Consider the following 20,219-nt stretch of genomic DNA (forward strand, 5'->3'; position numbering starts at 1 on the left):
GAACTTAGCCACTGCGCGCTGCTTCCGTTCAGGGTAGTGGTGCAGATAACGAGTTCCTTTGCGGGTTCCAATGGGACAACAATAACTCCTGAAGGGGATGCAGCCGTGCCCTGGCCCATGGAACCATATTGATTGATGCCACCATGAGCCCCACAATTCTGAAATGAGATCTGCAAGATGACTAGGCTTGAAAAATCTGTGAATGGAAGGGTCTGCTAGATCTCACGACCCACATGAATCTTGATTGTGCAGATCAGCTAGGTTAGCCATATCAGTGGAAGCCACCAAGGTGCTCTGAGGAAGCAGAGGTATGGAAAGAGAGGCGGACATGATGGAAGGCATCGGCCGCCTGGTTTCCAGGGTTTCCATCTGTGAGCACAGAGACAGACTGGAGTCCAGTGGAGGGGAAGAACCAGCAGACCGAGGGGCTTCTGAGGGGGGGCCGCAGGCACTTTTTAACCAAGTATGCCCGATACATCATATTCACAAAATCCGAGGGGAAAAAAATCCCGCACGGCAAGGGCCACTCCATGCACTTCAGACTTAGAGTGTTTAGATGATTTATGAGACTTTTCACCAGATCTGCGCTTGCATTTCACCAAAACACCACCATTGCTCTTCTGAGGGTCTCCCGGCGTGATTTTCGCAGTACTTGCATCAATGGATCCAAGAAGGACCTCTTCAGAGGTGGAAAGCGCCAGATTTGTGTACACCTTGTTCCCCTCGCGGGCTGCGGCGCACATGGAACATGGCTGCAAATCTGACAGCCATCCGCTACAAATGAGGCATGAATCCATGCCATCATGTCCTGAGGAGGCCATCTGAGAAGTTTGAAGCGAAAACGAAGCTCCTAAGTGCAAAAAATATACTTTAAAAAGTTTTGAAAAAAAATCCAAGATGGCCATTGCGGGTGCCGATTTTGTCCTGAAATAGCACAGGGAAAATACAGGGATCCCTGGAAAATTGGCGATTTTGTGATTTTAGAGGGGGTGGGTCAGGGCATGCAGGGAAAACCCCCTGGAAACCTTTTTAGGACCCCCCCCCAAATCACTAAACCAGGCAGGCAGGCAGGCACTGTGCTATGTGCTGTAAGGGAGAAATGGCAGGCAATACTAAAACAGCATGCAGGCAGATCTCAAGCCTCAGGAAGCTGGAAAACTGGATTTCAAGTCTTCTAACTGCCTCACCTGCCCGGTCATCTCGGTCAGTGACTTCCAACACCTCTAGATTACTCAGGGAAGGGTTGCAGTCCAGTCCCGATCCTGGGCGTACCTCCATGGAACTGCGCTAGCCGAGGAACACTACTTCCCACCTTTCCCAGAATAAAGGGGGATTGTACAAGAATATACAGTCTATGGTCATACCTCCAAAACCTTAAAATTAGACCATTTTAATCCTATAGGCTATAGTCCAGCAGAATATGCCTACTATCTGAGAACATACTGCAAATTATCACTTTATAACCCAGAGCTTTAAAGGAGTAATTCTATAACTGTATGCCTATATTTAGGTGTCTTCAGGGCACCAATTCTATAAAGGAAACTGCTGATAATTTGGTTGCATGGCTGAGAAAGAGGAGCAAACAACTCTTCAAGATATTGAAGGTGATTCCTGTAATGTAAACACTGGTTGGGAGGAAGTGATGAGAGCTCTCTACCCACAAACTAGTATTGAATAAGCTAAAGACTACAGCCTGTTCTTTCACTGGAGGGGTCTTCCCACACCTGACATTAAATGAATTTATGCAACAGACATCAAACCAGTAAATTCCTTTCTTTATTTAGACATCATCCTTAATTCACAGCTTACATTTGCCACACAGATCTCTAAATTCTGTAAATCATGTTTCTTTCTACTGTCAACTACATTCAGTGGGGTGCTATTTTGACAACACCTTTCATTCACTTATTTTGTCACTCCTGATTACCAGGCTTGATTATTATAACACTGTCTACCAATGTTGTGCCTCTATCCAGCTTAAATGACTGCAATCCATTCAAAATACTGCCATCAGGCTTTTAGGCCATGCCCACAATTATGATCATGTCTCCCCACTTTTCCAAAACCACCACTGGTTACTGGTTGAACAGCCTCTCATTTTCAAGATTCTAACCCCCACCTTCAAGGCAATGATGATATATCTTGCCACACTTCTAAACCCTATTCTCCAGCTTGCAATTTAAATGACCACTAGCTAGTTTTACCTGGCCTTAGAAATACCTAGGTAGAATCCACATGACATAGGGCCTTTTTCTTTGCAGCCCCATCTTTTTGGACTACCTTAACCATCTCCATAAGACAAGAACTAAAGTACAAAATTTTTAAATCAGAGCTGAAAACATGGCTGATTAAGCAGGCCTTCCAGTAATACAGTATGAGGCAGTTGCAGTTTTCTGATCTTCATCTGTTTTCCCCTATGTACCACCGAGATCTTTACATTCAGCAGCACAATCAGGATTGGTAGTACCAACACAAAAGCAACTCCATTTGGACAGTGTAAGGAAAAGCACATTTTCATGTGCAGGACCAAAAGAATGGAACAAGCTTCCAGTGTATCTCTGACAGTTAAATGATTTGTGTCAATTTAAGAAACATTTAAAAAGTAATTTATTTTGCCTGATGAAATATGCTTATTGAGGTACTTACTTGTCAGAAAGATTGGATTTAATGATCCTGTCATGAAATTATATAGAAAGGGGCTGATTCTATAAATGGACATCCTGAATGTAGGCGTCCTACCGCCGACTGGCAACCAATCAGGATGCATGTTTTTAGAAAAAAAAGCTCCCAGAGGCAGGCCATCTACACTGTAGGCGTTTGTTGTGGGTCTAGGGAGACATGTAGGGACACTTAAGTTTGCCCAAGGCTGGGCATGGGCATGGTTTCACCCAGAATTGGCCTTGGGCAAGTTTAAGCAGCCCTAGGCATTTCACTAGAGCTGCAACAGATGCCTGAAATGTAGGCCTGCAAAATGTTGCCCTACATTTCAAATCCTAAAAGTAGATGTGGCCGGCTGAGCTAATAGTGGCAAGGGAATCCCCAATCAGCTAAGCCGGCAGGACTCCCCAAAGCCACAGCTTCAGAGAGTCCTGCCGGCTCAGCTGTTCAGGGGGAAAATACCCCTGCCATGATCAGCTCAGCCAGCTGCGGCAGAGGAGCCCCTGACACCAATCCCCAGAAATCGTCAGGAGGAATGCTCACTCCCTACTGCCGCCCCCCTCCCCCGGAACTGCTGAAACCCCCTAAGGTAGATCAGCAGGAGGGATGCCCATTCCCTTCTGTCAAAGGCCCCCTGAATCGGTCACCCCCAATTACCAACATCCCCCAAATCCTACCCCAACACCTCTCGAACCTCCCCAAAAACCCCAAACCTCAACACCCGACCCAAACAACCCAAAGCCCCCTCCAGTACCTTTCAAAATTAAGGAAGGCTGGAGGGATTCCTACTCCCTCCAGCCACCAGGCCCACCTCTTCAAAATGGCTGGCCTTACCCTTTCTGGTGCATCCTGGGATGTACTGGGGAGGGGCCTAAGGCCCTGATTAGCTCAGATGCCTAAGGTACCTCCTTTGGGAAGGGCCTTAGGCATCTGAGTCAATCAGAACCTTAGGCCCCTCCCAGGTGAAACCCAGGATGCACCAGAAAGGGGAAGGCCACCCATTCTGAAGAGGCAAGCCTGGCGGTTGGAGGGAGTAGGCATCCCTCCAGCCCTCCTTACTTCTGAAAGGGGTGGGGGGTGTTGGGGTGGGCTTAGGGTTGTCAGGGTGGGGTTTGCAGGGGTGTCAGCGGTTTGAGGGACCAGTGGCAGGAGGGAGTGAGCATGCCTCCTGTCAATCTACCATGGGGGGCGGTCAGTGGTTTGGGGGGAGCTGGCGGCAGGAGGGAGTGGGCATCACTCCTGACAATTTCAGGGGGGATTGGTATCAGGGGGTGGGGTCCTCTGCCGCAGCCGGCTAAGCTGATCGTAGCAGAGCTATTTTACCCACAATTAGCTGAGACGGCAGGACTCTCCGGAGCCTGCAATTTTTCAGTCCACATATGTTTTAATAATTTTGTAGTTTTGTGTTGTCTGCAAATTTACCATATTTTTCGCTCCGTTCGACACATTTTTCCCCCCCAAAAAAAGAGGGTGGAAATAAGGGTGAATCTTATGGAGCGAATACTCGAAGCGCCCCCCCCCCCGTTACCTTATTTAAATGCTGCCGCCCTACCTCGCTGGACGTGGTGCCCTTCCTTGCTGAAAGCAGCGCACAAGGCTGGCTGGCTGACGGTTCCCCGCCGCTACCCCTGAGAACTGACGGCTGACGAAGCTGCCTCCTCTTCTCTTGCGGCATAGCGGCACACCAGGCTGCCTGCCTGGTCCCGAAGCCGCTTCCTGCAAAAACTCAGTTCTCGCATGACCAAACAGGCAATCTGGTGTGCTGCTATGCACAAAAGAACAGAAGAGGAGGCAGCCGTTCTCGGGTAAGCGGCGGGAAACAGACAGCCAGTCAGCCTTGTGCACCGCTCTCAGCGAGGGATGGCTCAGAAGTTAGAAAAACAGCGTGGGGGGGGGGGGGGGAGGAGGAAGAGGGCCTGCCCTGCCGATCCGAGCCTGCCTTGCCAATCCAAATTAAAAATAGGGAGGGAGGAGGGAGAGGCTGGGGCCTGCCTGCTACCTGCCTGGGTCTCCAAAACTGAACACAATACTCCAAGTGGGGCCTCACCATGACCTGTACAGGGGCATCAACACCTTCTTACTTCTACTGGCTACACCTCTCTTTATACAGCCCAGCAGACACCGAAGAGGGAGTGGAAAACATGAAAATGGATCTGCAAAAGTTAAGAGGAATGGTCTAATGCCTGTCAACTAAAATTCAATGCAAAGAAATGCAGAGTAATGCATTTGGGGATTAATAATCGGAAGGAACCGAATATGCTGGGAGGTGAGAAGCTGATATGCACAGACAGGGAGAGGGACAATGGGGTGGTAGTGTCCGAAGATCTAAAGGCGAAAAAACAGTGTGACAAGACGGTGGCTGCTGCCAGAAGGATGCTGGGCTGTATAAAGAGAGGTGTAGCCAGTAGAAGGAAGAAGGTGTTGATGTCTCTGTACAGGTCATTAGTGAGGCCCCATTTGGAGTACTGTGTTCAGTTTTGGAGACCATATCTGGCGAAGGACGTAAGAAGACTTGAAGCGGTCCAGAGGAGGGCGACAAAAATGATGGGAGGCTTGAGTCAGAAGACATATGAGGAGAGAGTGGAAGTCCTGAATATGTATACCCTAGAGCAGGGGTGTCCAACCTGCAGCCCAATGAATTATTTTGTGTGGCCCCGGTCGAGGGCGATGCAGTGTTTTCCTCTGCTGCCCCTGGGTGTTTACCGTCTTGCCAGCTCCCTCCTCTGTCTTGCTGCAGTGTTTGCGCATTTGTGCAGCCCCCAGAAACATTTTTTTCGGCCAATGCGGCCCAGAGAAGCCAAAAGGTTGGACACCCCTGCCCTAGAGGAAAGAAGGGACAGGGGAGATATGATTCAGACGTTCAAATACTTGAAGGGTATTAATGTAGAACAAAATCTTTTCCAGAGAAAGGAAAATGGTAAAACCAGAGGACATAATTTGAGGTTGAGGGGTGGTAGATTCAAGAGCAATGTTAGGAAATTCTACTTTACTGAGAGGGTGGTGGAAGCCTGGAATGCGCTACCGAGAAAGGTGGTGGAGAGGAAAACGGTGATGGAGTTCAAAGAAACGTGGGATGAACACAGAGGATCTAGAATCAGAAAATAATATTAAATATTGAACTAAGGCCAGTACTGGGCAGATTTGCATGGTCTGTGTCGGTATATGGCCGTTTGGGGGAGGATGGAATGGAGAGGGCTTCAGTGGCTGGGAGGGTTTAGATGGGATGGAGTAGGTTTTAACGGAGATTTCGGCAGTGGGAACCCAAGCACAGTACCGGGTAGAGCTTTGGATTTTTGCCCAGGAATAGCTAAGAAGAAAAAATTTAAAAAATTTAAATTGAATCGGGTTGGGCAGACTGGATGGACCATTCGGGTTTTTATCTGCCGTCATCTACTATGTTACTATGTTAGGGAGGGAGAAGGGAGAGGTGGGGGCCTGCCTGGGGAGTAGGGGGAGGCCAAAGCCTGCCTGCTCTGCCCTGCCGAATTAAAAATAAGAAGGGAGAGGCCGGGGCTTGCCTGCCGCCTGCCGGAAAGGGGGGGAAAGAAGAGGCCTACCTACCTGCCTGCCCTGTCCCTACCTGCCTGCCAGCCACCAGGCCTGCCTGCCCTGTCCCTGCCTATCACTAGACCACTAGAGGGGGGACAGGGTACAGAGCCTGGCAGGGTGGGGGAACAGGGTGCAGAGCTTGTCAAGGCATGTGGGGTTGGGTGCAGACCTTGGCAGGGAGAATTTGGTTCAGAATGTTTTTTTGTTGTTTTCCTCCTCTAAATCTAGGGTGCATCTTATTGTCAGGTGCATCTAATGGAGTGAAAAATACGGTAATCACTTTATTTGTTCTGATTTCCAGATCATTTAGAAAAAGGTTAAATGGCATTGATTCAAGAACAGATCCCTGCAGCCCTCCACTATTCATCCTCTTCCATTGAGAAAAATGGACATTTAATCCTAATCTCCATCTTCTGTTCAAATAACCAATTCCTAATCCAGAACAGAACATTGCCTCATGACTTTTTAATTTTCTTAGGAGTCTCTCAGGTGGAACTTTCTCAAAAGGTTTCTGGAACTCAATCATACAGGCAGGCAAGCGTTCTAGAATTCAGTTACAATCTTATTGTACGAGAATAAATCTTGATTGTAGCACATTAGTTTGTAACTCATCAACTGTTGGTGTATGTAATGTAATGTAATGTAATTTATTTCTTATATACTGCTACATCCGTTAGGTTCTAAGCGGTTTACAGAAAATATACATTAAGATTAGAAATAAGAAAGAAATTTGAAAAATTCCCTTACTGTTTGTTTCATACAGTATACCTGTATTTTCATTCTTCTCAATTTCTTTCAGTTCTTGAACAAATAACAATTGGGTGTCAGTGAGTGACCAGCTATTATGCAATTCCATCACTTGTATAATATACTTTTGCATCTGTAAAGGTAAACGTATTATATTACTGACAGCAATATCAATAAATAAAAAATACATCTCATACTTTATTAAGTATGTACATATTGGATCCAGCTGTTATCTTTGGTAAGTACAGTAGAGAAATTTACAATGGATATTATGTTTGATCCAGCTGTTATCAATGGTAAGTACAATAGAGTACTTTACACTGAATATTATATAGGATGATATTAAAAAATAATTGGCAAATTTTGTTGTCTTTATAAATGTAGGTTTCTTGTATAATTAAAACCATACATACTTATTGAGGCCATTTCTGACCTGTAGCATTACTATTTGACCAACAAAAAAAGTAGAAAGAATCACTCAGTATCTGGATGATGCCAGTGGACGACCTTAAAAAAACTTAAAAACATATGGGGCTCATAATCAAAAAAAACAAACATCTAAAAAGTGGCCTAAATAGGTACTTGGAAATCAAAAAGCCTATTCCGGTTGGCTCAGGCGCCTCTGGCCCCACCTGTGGGCGGGGTTTGAGCCGCCTGGGCCAATCAGGCCCTAAGGCCAGCCATTCAACGGATTTTAGGGTTGATATTTGGTTAAGGCCCCTCTATACAATATCTTTAAAGGATGGACGGGCTTGGCACCCGTCCGTCCGGCCAACGATTTAAAGGTACGGGGTGGGGGGATTGGGAGTGGGGGGGTAGTGGCTTCGCCTGGGCAGGAGGAGTTGAGCTCCCTCCTGCCCGATCTTGTAAGGAGGGGATTGTGGCCAGGAGGGCTTGGGCTCCCTCCTGGCCATATCGTAACTGGCGGAAGGGGGGGAGGGGGGTTGAGGATCGCCGGGGCAAGAGGGCTTGGGCTCCCTCTTGCCCCAAAGCTGTTGGGGACGTTCGGGGCTGGCGGGGCAAGAGGGCATGGGTCCCTCTTGCCCCGAAGCTGTCGGGGACGTTTGGGGCTGGCGGGGCAATATGGCTTGGGCTCCCTCTTGCCCCGATGCTGTCGGGGGTTCGGGGTGTCGCTGGGCAGGAGAGCTTGGGCTCCCTCCTGCCCCAATCATTGTAGGGGGGGAGGTGGATTCTGTAACCAGTGTTGTTTTTGACAGACACCGGTTACAGAATCCACCTTTTAGGCGAAGGACTGGCTCCTCCGCCTAAAAGCCTTTGTTTTTGGCATATGGGACTTAGGCTTTTTTTGGGTTCATTATATATAGTAAGTGTAGACATAGTGGTGGTCTGGGCGTTTAAACAGCAATTATTTAAAAAAAACCTCCTTTTGGACATTTTCGCTGCTTCTACTTTCAACGTTTAAGGCTTTAGGCCAAAAAGGGACTTAGACTTTTTTTTTTATTATGTCCCTCCACGTGTTTATTAAAATTCCAAAAGGATAACATGGCATATCATAGTTTTACAGTGATTTCTTTGTGGGATAGTTTGATGTACTGATTTTCCTTCAATTCATACAGTTTATATAAGATATAACTGGATATAGACTCCTGAGAAATGCAGATTTTGCTGAAACCCAGACCATTTTGAGTCCGAGTATACGCCATTCAACTCTATGATACGCTACTTTACATTTTGTGGTAGTCTACTTGCATAATCCAAATATTGTGTGATTCTTTCTACTTTTTTTGTTGGTTGTATTTTTGTGTGTTTATTTCACCCCTTTGTTTATCTGTATGACTGTTTTGCAACATGGAGAGAAATTTTAGAAAGCAGGCTATGCAATAATTGCCACCATATGCATGCCATTCTAGATCCTCATCATCATGGTTTCAGAAAATCAAATAGAGCCAGATTTAGTAAATAGCACCCAAAATTAGGTGCTGTTATGATCCATGCTAAGACAGTATTCCCTAAAGAACACTAGTCAGAGTGCCCTTTACAGAATACTAGCTTGGCATGCTTCTTGTGCCTGACTTTGGGCATGAGCACTTATACCTTCCAAAAGCTGGTATAAAAGCTCATGCCCTACTGATGGCAGTTAGGTGTGCAAATATAGGTATTCTATAACATTGTACCTAATTTCTGGGAATGCCCCTGATCCATCCATGACCATGCACTCTTTTGAGTTGCATGCAATGAAATTGAGAATGTACAGGGTATAGAATTATCTGTTTTATTTTCCAGACAAAAAAATAACCCTAAAAGCCAGATGTCAGTGGGAACAGTTTCCCTCAATAATGCATGCATACATTCCTTTTCATAACTGATGCAAAATCCACAGCTGTAGATTTTGCAACTACCCATAGACATTTCATAAATGCTCTACATAGTATTATTAATAATAATAATAATAATAACTTTTATTCTTATATACTGCCCTACCATAAGTTCTAAGCGGTTTACATCCAAGAAGACTGTACATTCAGTGAAATATACATAAACATTTCAAAGGGGATATATTCAATCTCATTTTATCCATTTATCAAATAAGTAGGTTTTTAACAACTTCCTAAAGGAATAATAAGATTGGGCTTGTGGTATAAGAGTACTTAACCAGGCATTCATTTTCCCAGCTTGAAAAGAAAAAGTTTTCTCCAAAAATCTCTTAAAACAACAGGCTTTTAAGGTCAGATATGTAAACATATGAATATTTTGAGTGTTCCTATTGGATTTATGCAAGTGTAGCTGAGAGGATAAATATCCTGGAGCCAGTTCAAACAATGCTTTAAAGCAAATACATCCATATTTAAACACAACTCTTGACTCAAATTTTAACCAGTGAAGATGTTGAAAATATGGGCTTACATGATCAAACTTCTTGAGCCCAAATATCAAGCGAACTGCTACATTTTGTATTATTTGAAATCTTCGTAGTGTTCTTTTATGGGAGCCCAAATAGATGATAATACAGTAGTCCAAAACTGACAAAATTGAGGATTGAACTAATAATTTGAAAGATGATACATCAAAGTATTTTTTAATAGTTCGAAGTTTCCAAAGAATTGCAAAGCATTTTTTAGCCATCAAGTCAGTGTGATCCTTTAAAGCAGGAGTGTCCAACCTTTTGGCTTCCCTGGGCTGCATTGGCCGAAAAAAATGTTTCTGGGGCCGCACAAATGTGCAAACCCTGCAGCAAGACAGAAGAGGAAGCCGGCAAGATGGTAAACACCCGGGGGCAGCAGAAGAAAACACTGCATTGCCCTCGACTGGGGCCACACAAAATACTTCACGGGGCCGCAGGTTGGACACCCCTGCTCTAAAGTGAGATGTCGATCTAATGTTACATCTAAGATTTTAATAGAACTGGCGATTGAGTAATTCTGGCCATTGATTTGAAATGTTCTATCAGTTATTTTATCAGTGGGACTGGCAAGAAAAAAATTAGTTTTTTCCGGATTAAGCTTGAGTTTGAATTGAATCATCCAGTGTTTAATTTGGGCCAAGCGAATTCAAATCTGGTTTTCCAAATCTGCCGTAAATGCTGTCATTGGTATTATTATCATGATATCGTCAGCATAGATATGAAATCTAACTTTCAAGCTTTGCAACAAATTGGCCAAAGATATGAGATAGATGTTGAAGAGTTGGCAATAATGGAGACCCTTGTGGTACTCCACAATGATTATTCCATGAATAAACTTGGTAGTATCCAGCACAATAAACTTGGTAGTATCTATCTTACCTGTGATGGAGTTACTGCTTGCTCATTGATTACATCACTTGCTAAATCCTGAATGTCCTTGTCATTTTCCATACTATAAGATATCTTGCTATTGTTGCTTCTATTAGGGCTGTCATTTTCTTTCTTTGGTGAAGCTACACCCAGACCTTCAATTCTGCTGGCTGTCAAAAGAGAGATAAATATCAAACTTGAGTTCCTAAATATTTTTTTTAAAGATTCATGAGGGAAAAATGCATAAGAATTGACATTCATAATACACTAATGTAGTATTTCTCAACTTCTTCAAGCCAAGTACCCCCTAAGTCTAACAAATATCAACCGAGTACCCCTGCCCAAACTCTACCGCAGACCCACTCAAGCTCTGCCCCATATTAATAGTACTAATTGTAATGCAATTTCTTCCATTCATTTTTCATATACACACAATCAGTTGCATAGCGAGGGTGACCGGTACCCAGTACAGAGGCACCCCTCTCCCCCCCCACCAATGCACACATGCGCCTGCACCCCTTCCCCATACCTTTTTAACTCTGGCGCAAGCAGCAAAGAACTTGCTGCCCACGTTGGCTTTAGAGCTCTCTGATGTCATGTCCTCCCGGAAGTGACGTCAGAAAAAGCAACGTGAAGTCAGCGCAGTCAGCAAATTATTCTCTGCTCACACCGAAGCTAAAAAGGTACAGGGAAGAGGTGTAGGTATGTGTATGCACACAGGTGTAGGAGTGGGAAGGGTGGTGGAGAGGAGGAGGGGTGTCAGCGCCTGAGTAACACTGCGCCCGGGGTGGACCGCCCCCCTCAAGTCCCCCTTACTATGCCACTGCACACAATATAATCATATTAACAATACATAATGGTAACCCAAAATTAAACTGCACAAAGCACTCTACACACAGAGAAAATGTGTTTTTGTTTTTTTAATTCTTTATTTATATTTTAACTTTTGACATACATATTTGGTCAAAACAAAGAAATATTACAATCCCAGCTTTCCAATTTATGATCCTTCAAACAATTCAAAAATACCAAGAGAAACATGTACAGCAAGAAACCTCCTTTCAAGAAGTTCAAAAATATACAGAAGGAAAAGAAATTTACTGGTTTTGTACAATTAGTCCACAATATAGGAGGCTGGAGTTATGAATTAGCTGAAATATTCCACCAAAAATTGTATTAAGGAAAATAAAGATGTGACCAGGTGGACACTGAATTTAACTTCATTGAGCTAACACTGAAGTAGCAGATCTCACGAAGTAACTACACTTTGCCCTTTGGCTGAAATAAATTTAGACAACTGTTGAGGTTCAAAAAAACCATATCTAGTCCCTTGATAGGTCATAACACATTTACAGGGATATCTTAGAATAAACGTTGCACCCAACTGCAGAACCTGGGGGTCTTAGAATAAGGAACTGTTTTCTTCTCCTTTGGGTAGATCTTGACACATCTGGATACATTCTCACAACTTTTGACATAAAGGGAATATCTTTATATTTAAAAAAAGCTTAAGCATCCATTCCCTGTCTAAATCAATAGCAAATTGTACAAACAGCGTAGCAGTTGCTGGTGCCTCGCTATCAGATCTCTCTAAGAAATTTGTTAAATCCAAACTATCAGCAGATAAATTGTGCTGGCTTGGTTTTTGATCCTTAATTCTATTTGGTATGTAGTAAATTTTAGGGAGAGGTGGATAGGAGGACTCAGGAACTTTCAAAACTTCAGTCCGGTATTTCTTAAACGTATCATGTGTTGATATAAGTGGTAACTTAGGAAAATTTATCATCCGAAGATTACATCTCTTGATCGCGTTCTCTAGCAATTCAACTTTAAAGTGAAGGTTTCCACTGTCCTTAACCCAGGTTAAGGCATGGGATTCAACAGTTTTCACTCTGGTCTTGTGTCCGTCCAATTCATTTTCCAAGCTAGATACTGTTTTTTAAATCCAAATTTTCTGATACAACCATTGTATAACACTCTGTAAGTTGCTGCATTTGGGTCCCAAAGGATAATTGCAAATTAGATATCGCTTCCCATAATGTTTCCATATTAAAAACCTTGGGTCTTTGCATGGGCAGGGCACAAGTTTTGTTCCAAGGCTCTCGGATAAGGTAACAGTGCCTGTGGCCTCAAGAGGAATTGCTTTCAACATCACAAAATCTTTTGGGATTTGCTGCTCCTTTTCCTCCAAGTGCTGCGATGTCTGTCTAAAAAACTTCTCTGATTGACTGCTGTACTCTGCTGGTCAGGAAAGAGAACACTCCAGGACGTTTTCTCCTCCAACTTCCTCTCTAATGCCTCAGGGTGACTCGGAGGACTCTGCTCCTCTGGATAGAGAGATGTTCCCTCGATGGAGAGTGTCGACGTCTCAGCACACATGCCTCCCATAGCCGAGGAATTCTCTGGGTCTCTCGTTCGGGTTCCACGCTCGAGGAACAGATTCATCGAGTCCACAGGTTCCTCCGGGAAAACCCGGAGCTTTGATTTCCTCTTAACCATGAATGGTAAGGCAAAATTTCTCTCCAGCAGGTTTGCGGTGTCTCAACACGAGCAACCAGCCGCCATTTTAGTTGGGCTCCACCTCCCATTAACCCACTTTCCTGAGCTCGAGAAAATGTTAATTAGACGTCTATGTGGAACAGTGTCAAAGGCTTTGCTAAAATCTAAATACACCATATCTAGCGCACCCCCTCTATACAATTCTCTGGTCACCCACTCAAAGAAATTGATCACATCTGTCTGACAAGACCTACCTCTAGTGAATCTTCGGTCCTGTAATCCACCGGATACCAGAAACTTCACCATTCTCTGTTTTAAAAGCGTTTCCATTAATTTGCTTACCACAGAAATCAAACTTACTGGCCTGTAATTCCCTACTTCTTCCTTACTTCCACTTTTGTGGAGGAGGGACCACATCTGCCCTGCTCTAGTTCTCCGGTACCACTCCCGACTCTAGAGAAGCATTCAAAAGGTCAGTCAGCGGAGCCACCAGAACTTCCCTAAATTCCTTCAGCACCATCGTATGTAATAATAATAATAATTTATTCTTATATATTGCCAGACCATGAATGGTTCTAGGCGGTTCACAGCAGATAAGGCTGAACATCCAGCGAATATACAGTTAAAAAGATACATCAATTTCTAGAATGTACACAATACATATTGTATTTAAAAAGTATTAGGAAGCTTGGGTTACAAATTTGTCAAATAGTTGTGTCTTTAATAGTTTTCTAAAAAAATAATAGGATGAGATTTTGCCAAACCAGGTGTTCATTTTGGCTGCCTGGAAAGAGAGAGTTCTCTTGAGAAATCTCTTCAAACAACACGATTTGACAGTAGGATATGTTTATAACTGGACTCTACACGTGGGCAAAAACAAGGTAACCTGGGGAAATACCGAAGATTGATTTGAAGCAAATACATGCAAATTTGAATAAAACTCTAGCCTCAGTCGGTAACAAAGTACACCATCCAGTCCAATTGCTTTGTCTACCTTTAATTTAGCTAGCTCCTCACAAACACAATCCTCTGAAAATCGATCAGGTCTACCACTACTTCATCCCTATTCGTGTTTGTCTTCTGTGGTCCCGCTCTCGGCGCTTCAGCCATGAAAACAGAACAGAAATATTTGTTAAGCAATTTAGCCTTTTCTTTATCAGTTTTTACATATTTCTCCCCTTCATTTTTGAATCTCACAATGCCACTTTTGCCCTTCGTCTTATTACTGATATATCTAAAAAATGTTTTGTCTCCCCATTTAACCATATCAGCTATTTTTTTCTTCCATTTGTATCTTTGTTTTCCTTACTACTCAACCAGCCTCTCTTAACTTTTCCAGATATTTTTGCCTGTCTTCCTCTTTTTGTGTTCTTTTGTAGTTTATGACAGATATTGTTATTCCTTACCTTCTCAGCTACTACTTTTGAGAACCAAAGCAGCCTTCTTTTCCTCTTACTTTTACTTACTTACCTCACAAAAAGGTCTGTCGCTCTTATAACAACTCCTTTCAGTTTTGCTTACTGCATTTGTACTCCTTCCAGATGTTCCCATCCAGATAACAATTCCTTGACGTAATCTCCCACCTGAACAAAGTTAGTTTTTAAAGTCTAGAACCTTTACTTTTGAATGAGCCCTCTCTATACCAATCTCAATATTAAACCATACTATACTGTGATCACTGGATGTCAGATGATCAATTAGGTAGTGGTAGGGCACCTACTGCCACCAAACTTACATCACTGTTTCTAGACTCTGGGCCTTTGAGCATTCACAATGACTGCAAAATTTGGACACAATGTTAACCGTATCGTTTCAATTATGTTATTTTACTGTGTTTTACTTCGATCATTTTTAACATGCAAAAATTGCTAGGTAGTAATGCTAAAATTTCAGTAACATCAACATAGCTTAAGATAATTAGATGTTGTTTAATAGTAGCATGTAAATATGATGACTAAAAAATATGTAAAATTTATTGTTGAAATTCAAAGAGGTTGTTGAGAACTACAAAAAAACTAGGGATTTTTGTTTTTGTTTCACCCTGTAGGTTAAAATAAAGTGTTATAGTATAAATGTATCTATTGATGAAACCTGTTCTCTTTCTCATACATTTCACAAGATATTTATTTCCATATATTTAGGGCCTAGCTATAGCTTACTAAAATCTTTCACATATATGTTATCAAGGAATGAGAATGTTTTATTATTAGACAAGAAAACCCCAAAAAACACAGTGAAAAGACGATGTTCCTGAGATGGGCTTTATTAAAAATATTAAGAAACAAAAAAATCAATGTAGCAATCCACATAAACAACCTTAAGGACCTAGTCCTCTGGGAGCTTTGGACCCTACACTGTCCGTGTTTCGACAGTAGAGTATTCCTCAGGGGTCCCTGCTAGTCCTAGGGTGGAAGATACATGGACAAGCTCCTATGAGTTTGTATTTTTGGACTGTTTAGCTTCTCCACGTATCTTCCGCCTGTGGGAGAGACCTTAGGCACCTGGGCCAATCATTCCGGTGCATCTTTTTTCAGTGCTTCCTGAATTTTTGAATAATTTTTCATTCAATTGTTTGCATATTCTTGATATCATTATGTTTGTACATGCTCACGCTGAAGAGGAAGTGTTTTTGATTTAAATAGAAGATGGATTAGCTGGCAGAATGATTTCCAATTTAGGAGTCTATGATGTACAGAAGCTGATTTCACTTTTATTTTTTTGAGGAAGAAAATTGAAGCTGCAACCATTTCTCTTGATAAAGCTTTGGATACCGTCAAGAATTTTTTGAAATTATTACTACTATTATGACTAATAATTTCTATAGTGCTACTAGACATACACAGCACTGTATATCAAAACATAGAAGAGACAGAGCCTGCTCAAAAGATCTTACAATCTAATCAAGACAGACAAACTGGGCAAGAAGGTTTATCAATACACTGTGCTTGGATGGGGGAATCACAAGACAGATATTTGTGCTTAGAAGGTAGGTTGGATTTGGAATTGAAAGTATCTTCCAAGAAGTGGGCTTTGAGTCAGGATTTGAATGCTACCAGAGACGGAGCTTGGCGAATTTAGTCAGGCAGTTTGTTCCAGGCATACGGTGCAGCAAGGTAGAAAGTATGGAGTTGGCTGTTGAGAAGAAGAGTACAGATAAGAGAGATTTATCCAATGAATGGAGTTCAACTGCTTCTGCTCCGAAGAGCCCTCCTGACTGCCCAACACCGGGAGGACTGCCGACTGATTGACATGAAAAGGCGAAACCACCTTTGGCAGAAAGGAAGGAACAGGCCGCAACACAACCTGCTCCCTAGAAAACTCCAGGAAGGAAGGCCTAGAAGAGAAAGCCTGCAGCTCAGAAACGCGTCTCACAGAAGTAATAGTCACCAAAAAGACCGCTTTAAGATAAGGTCCTTCAACGAGCAGGAACCTAAGGGCTCAAAAGGAGGGCGCACAAGCATGGACAGGACCAGATTGAGATCCCAAGATGGAACCGAAAGCCACAGCAATTTGGCCACCCTCAAAAGGCAAACCATGTCCGGTAGAGATGTCAAGTGCCAACCTTGCAGCAACCCATGAAAAGCGGACAAGGCCACAAACCGAACCCAGAGAGAAGACCAAGCCAGGCCCCTTTCCAGGCCATCCTGCAAGAACTCCAAGATATTAAGCAAAGAGGCGCAGCATACCACTCCTTAATGAGATACCACACACGTACATAAGCCCTAGAAATGGAAAGTCTCCAGGATCCCAAGAGAGTTGAGATCACTTTATCTGAATAACCTTTCTTACCAAGGCATTCCCGCTCAAGAGCCAAGCCATAAGACAAAAGGGACCCGGATCGAACATTTGAATGGGACCCTAAGTCAGAAGGTTGGGCGAGAGGGACAGTGGAAGAGGATCTGCTATGAGATGAACCAGATCCACATACCACAGGCACCGGGGCCAATCCGGGGCCACCAGGATCACCCAGCCGGGGTGCCAAGTAATGCAAAGAAGAACTCTGCCCATTATTGGCCATGAGGGAAACACGAATAGAAGGCCTGCCAGCCACAGCTGTACCATATCATCCAGCCCCTCGGCCTAAACATCCCTGTGCCAACTGAAGAAATGAGGCGCTTTGGCATTGAAACTTGTGGCCATCAGGTCCATGACTGGCTGACCCTCAAGTCCACACTATCAACCATGGGACTGAGACACCTCTTTCTGGGATATAGCACATGCTGACTGAGGAAGTTCACCTGGTCATGTTCCACTCCTATTTGGGAAGACGAGATGTCCATGAGCAGAGCTGCTGCCTCTGCCACTCTTGTTCCCCCTGACGACTGACATATGCTACCGCCATGGCATTGTCCAAGTGAACCTGAATAGACTTGCCCATCAACAAGGTCTGGAATGCTAGCAACGGTAGCCGGATGGCTCTGGTCTCCAGAACATTGATTGACCAAGAAGCCTTCTCTGGAGACCAAGTGCCCTGAGCCGAGTGACCAAGATACTGAGTTCCCCACCGAGGAGACTGGCATCCATGATAAATACTGTCAACTGGGGCTGATCCAGACTCACTCCTTGTACCAGATTGGAAGACTGTAGCTACTAACAGAGACTGCGACGAACCAACCTCTGAAGAGGAATGGGAGAGTCCATATCGTGCACCTGGGGTGACCACAACCGAAGAATATCATGCTGAAGTTGATGCATGTGAGCTCAGGCCCACCGAACCTATCAACCCCAGAACTTGGAGAAAACCCTGAGCCTGAAGACTTCGGGAAGCCGTCAGAAGGTGAATCTGCGACTGCAATTTGACCACATGGGTCTCCGGCAGGAAGACCTTCCCCAAGATGGTGTCAAAAGAACCGCAAGGTACTCCAGGTGCTGAGATGGAGCCAACTGGCTCTTGGACAGGTTGACAACCCATCCCAGCGACTTCAGGAACACCACAACCCAAGCCATAACCCGGGCGCTCTCCTGAAACGACTTTGCTCGGATCAACCAGTCGTCCAGATAGGGGTGAACTAAAATGCCCTCCTTGTGCAAGGCCGCTGCTATGACCACCATGATCTTGATGAATGTCTGAGGAGCCGTGGCCAGATCAAAGGGAAGTGCACAAAAATAAAAGTGCTGGCCCATGATCGCAAAACGCAGGAACCGCTGATGGGAGGCCTGAATCGGAACATGCAAGTAAGCCTCCGTGAGATCAAGAGAAGTCAGAAATTCCCTCGGCTGAACTACCAGAATGACCGATCGGAGGGTCTCCATGCGAAAGGATGGAACTCACAGAGCCCTTTTGACCCCCTTCAGATCCAAGATGGGCCGAAAGGTCCCCTCTTTCTTGGACACCACAAAGTAAATGGAGTACCGGCCGGTGCCCCACTCTGACGGAGGCACGGGCACTACCGCTTGAGATCTAGCAAACTGTGAAGCGTCTGGCAAAAAGCTTGCTTCTTCCATGTCACCTGACAGCTTGCTTCTTCCATGCTACCTGACAAGGAGAAGCGAGAAAGTGATCTGGCAACAAGTGGGAAAACTACAGCGTGTAACCATCCCGAATCACCTCAATGACCCACTGATCCGACGTGATCTTGGCCCACCCCTGGTAAAAGTCTCGCAGCCGAGCACGCACCGGAACCAAGGGAGGTGCTGGCAAGGAGTCATTGGGCAGGCCAGGTGGCAAAGGGGCCAGCGGAAGAATCATGTCACCCCGATTGGCCCCGCAGAAAGGACTGCATGTGCTGAAAGTAGCGACCCTGGGATGACCCAGAGGCCGGGAAGGACACAGCCCCTTGACCAGGGCGATATTTGCAGAACTCACGCAAATGCCCCTAAGCAGTGCCACCCCACACAGGTAGACGGGCACGGTCTTCAGGCAGGAGGGGCACTTTAGAGTCCATCAAGGTCTGAACCAACTTGTCCAAATCCTCTCCAAACAAAAGAGACACCTGAAAGAGAAATTTTGTCAGTTTAGTCAGATGCTTCATCTGCCGCCAAGCACAAAGCCAGAAGATACGATGTGCTGCCACCTTGAGAAATATGGACTTGGCCGACATCTGCAACAAGTCATCCAAGTCATCCGAGAGATAAGAGGCAGCCATCTCAATTTTGCCACCTCCTGATCCACCAAGGACCAGTTATCAGTCTCACAGTCAAGGACATGCTTGGCCCACTGAAACACGGCCTGAGCCACAAGACCACCACATATAACGAGGAGGTCCGAGGAGATCTGAAGAATCAGCTCCAGGAGCTCATCCCGCTGAAAAATGCACACCACAAATGCATCTTTGCCGGTAGACGAAACCGCAAAGGCCCCGCTACCAGCATCCGTCCCTCTGAGAGAATCTTGGAGGTCTCCTAGAAAGTCCAGGTCTTCATCCACAGAAAACTGTTCCTCAAAAACAAAATCCTCATCCCAAGTCACCTACAACCACTTGGACAAGGGAGAAGGAGGTGGGGACGTGACTGGCACTGAGGGGGGCTGAACCAGAGTGGACGTGGAGGGAAACCCCCAGGGCAGAAGCAGGACCCCCAGCCGCTTGAAAGGCAAAAATAAAATCAGGGGTAAAACCCCCTGGTGCCCCAATGGGACTCACTGCCAAAGCAGAGGACCTAGAAACCTGCTCCTGTCTTTCCAATAAGGGGGAAGGTCACCTGAGGCTGCAGACAAAATGGAGGTGCTTCCGACCAAAAATGGAGATGTTACCACTGAAAATGACCCCTTCGAGGCCTGTAGCATCTGGGAAGCCTGAACTGTCCCAGCCGCTAAAGCAGGCAAGCCGGCAGCAGCGGTAAGGGAATCCCCAGCAACATTGGTGGTAAGGGAATCCTTTTTACCCTGACCGTCGGTGGATGAGGAATCCCTGCATGGGCAATGGGGGAAGCCCAGGCTTCCCTGCTATCAGATGCTAGCAAGCGAGGCACTCGCGAAGTGGAAGCCTGGATGCCAGCAACTGCTGCCGACGAGATTTCCCCTTCGCAGCGGCCTGCACAGCGCTTGCACAGGCCAGCTGCTAGTGCCTCGCGTCTGGAGCAAAATGAGCACTTT

General features: G+C 44.9%; 1 protein-coding gene across 4 annotated transcripts in view; it reads right to left on the reverse strand.

Annotated features, from left to right (window-relative positions):
• Nucleotides 1–20,219, reverse strand: part of ADGB (androglobin) — a 633,675-nt gene that overhangs the window by 56,082 nt on the left and 557,374 nt on the right. For 3 of the 4 annotated variants that reach the window (XM_033939743.1, XM_033939742.1, XM_033939745.1), the window contains 2 exons: nt 10,697–10,857; nt 6,955–7,087 (listed from right to left, as the gene is read on the reverse strand). In XM_033939743.1, the coding sequence (XP_033795634.1) occupies nt 6,955–7,087; nt 10,697–10,857 (294 nt within the window). The remainder of the gene's footprint in view (nt 1–6,954; nt 7,088–10,696; nt 10,858–20,219) is intronic. The other variant, XM_033939744.1, reaches the window with a different exon arrangement.

The sequence above is a fragment of the Geotrypetes seraphini genome, chromosome 3 (genome assembly GCF_902459505.1).
Source record: "Geotrypetes seraphini chromosome 3, aGeoSer1.1, whole genome shotgun sequence".
NCBI classification, from domain to species: Eukaryota; Metazoa; Chordata; class Amphibia; order Gymnophiona; family Dermophiidae; genus Geotrypetes; species Geotrypetes seraphini.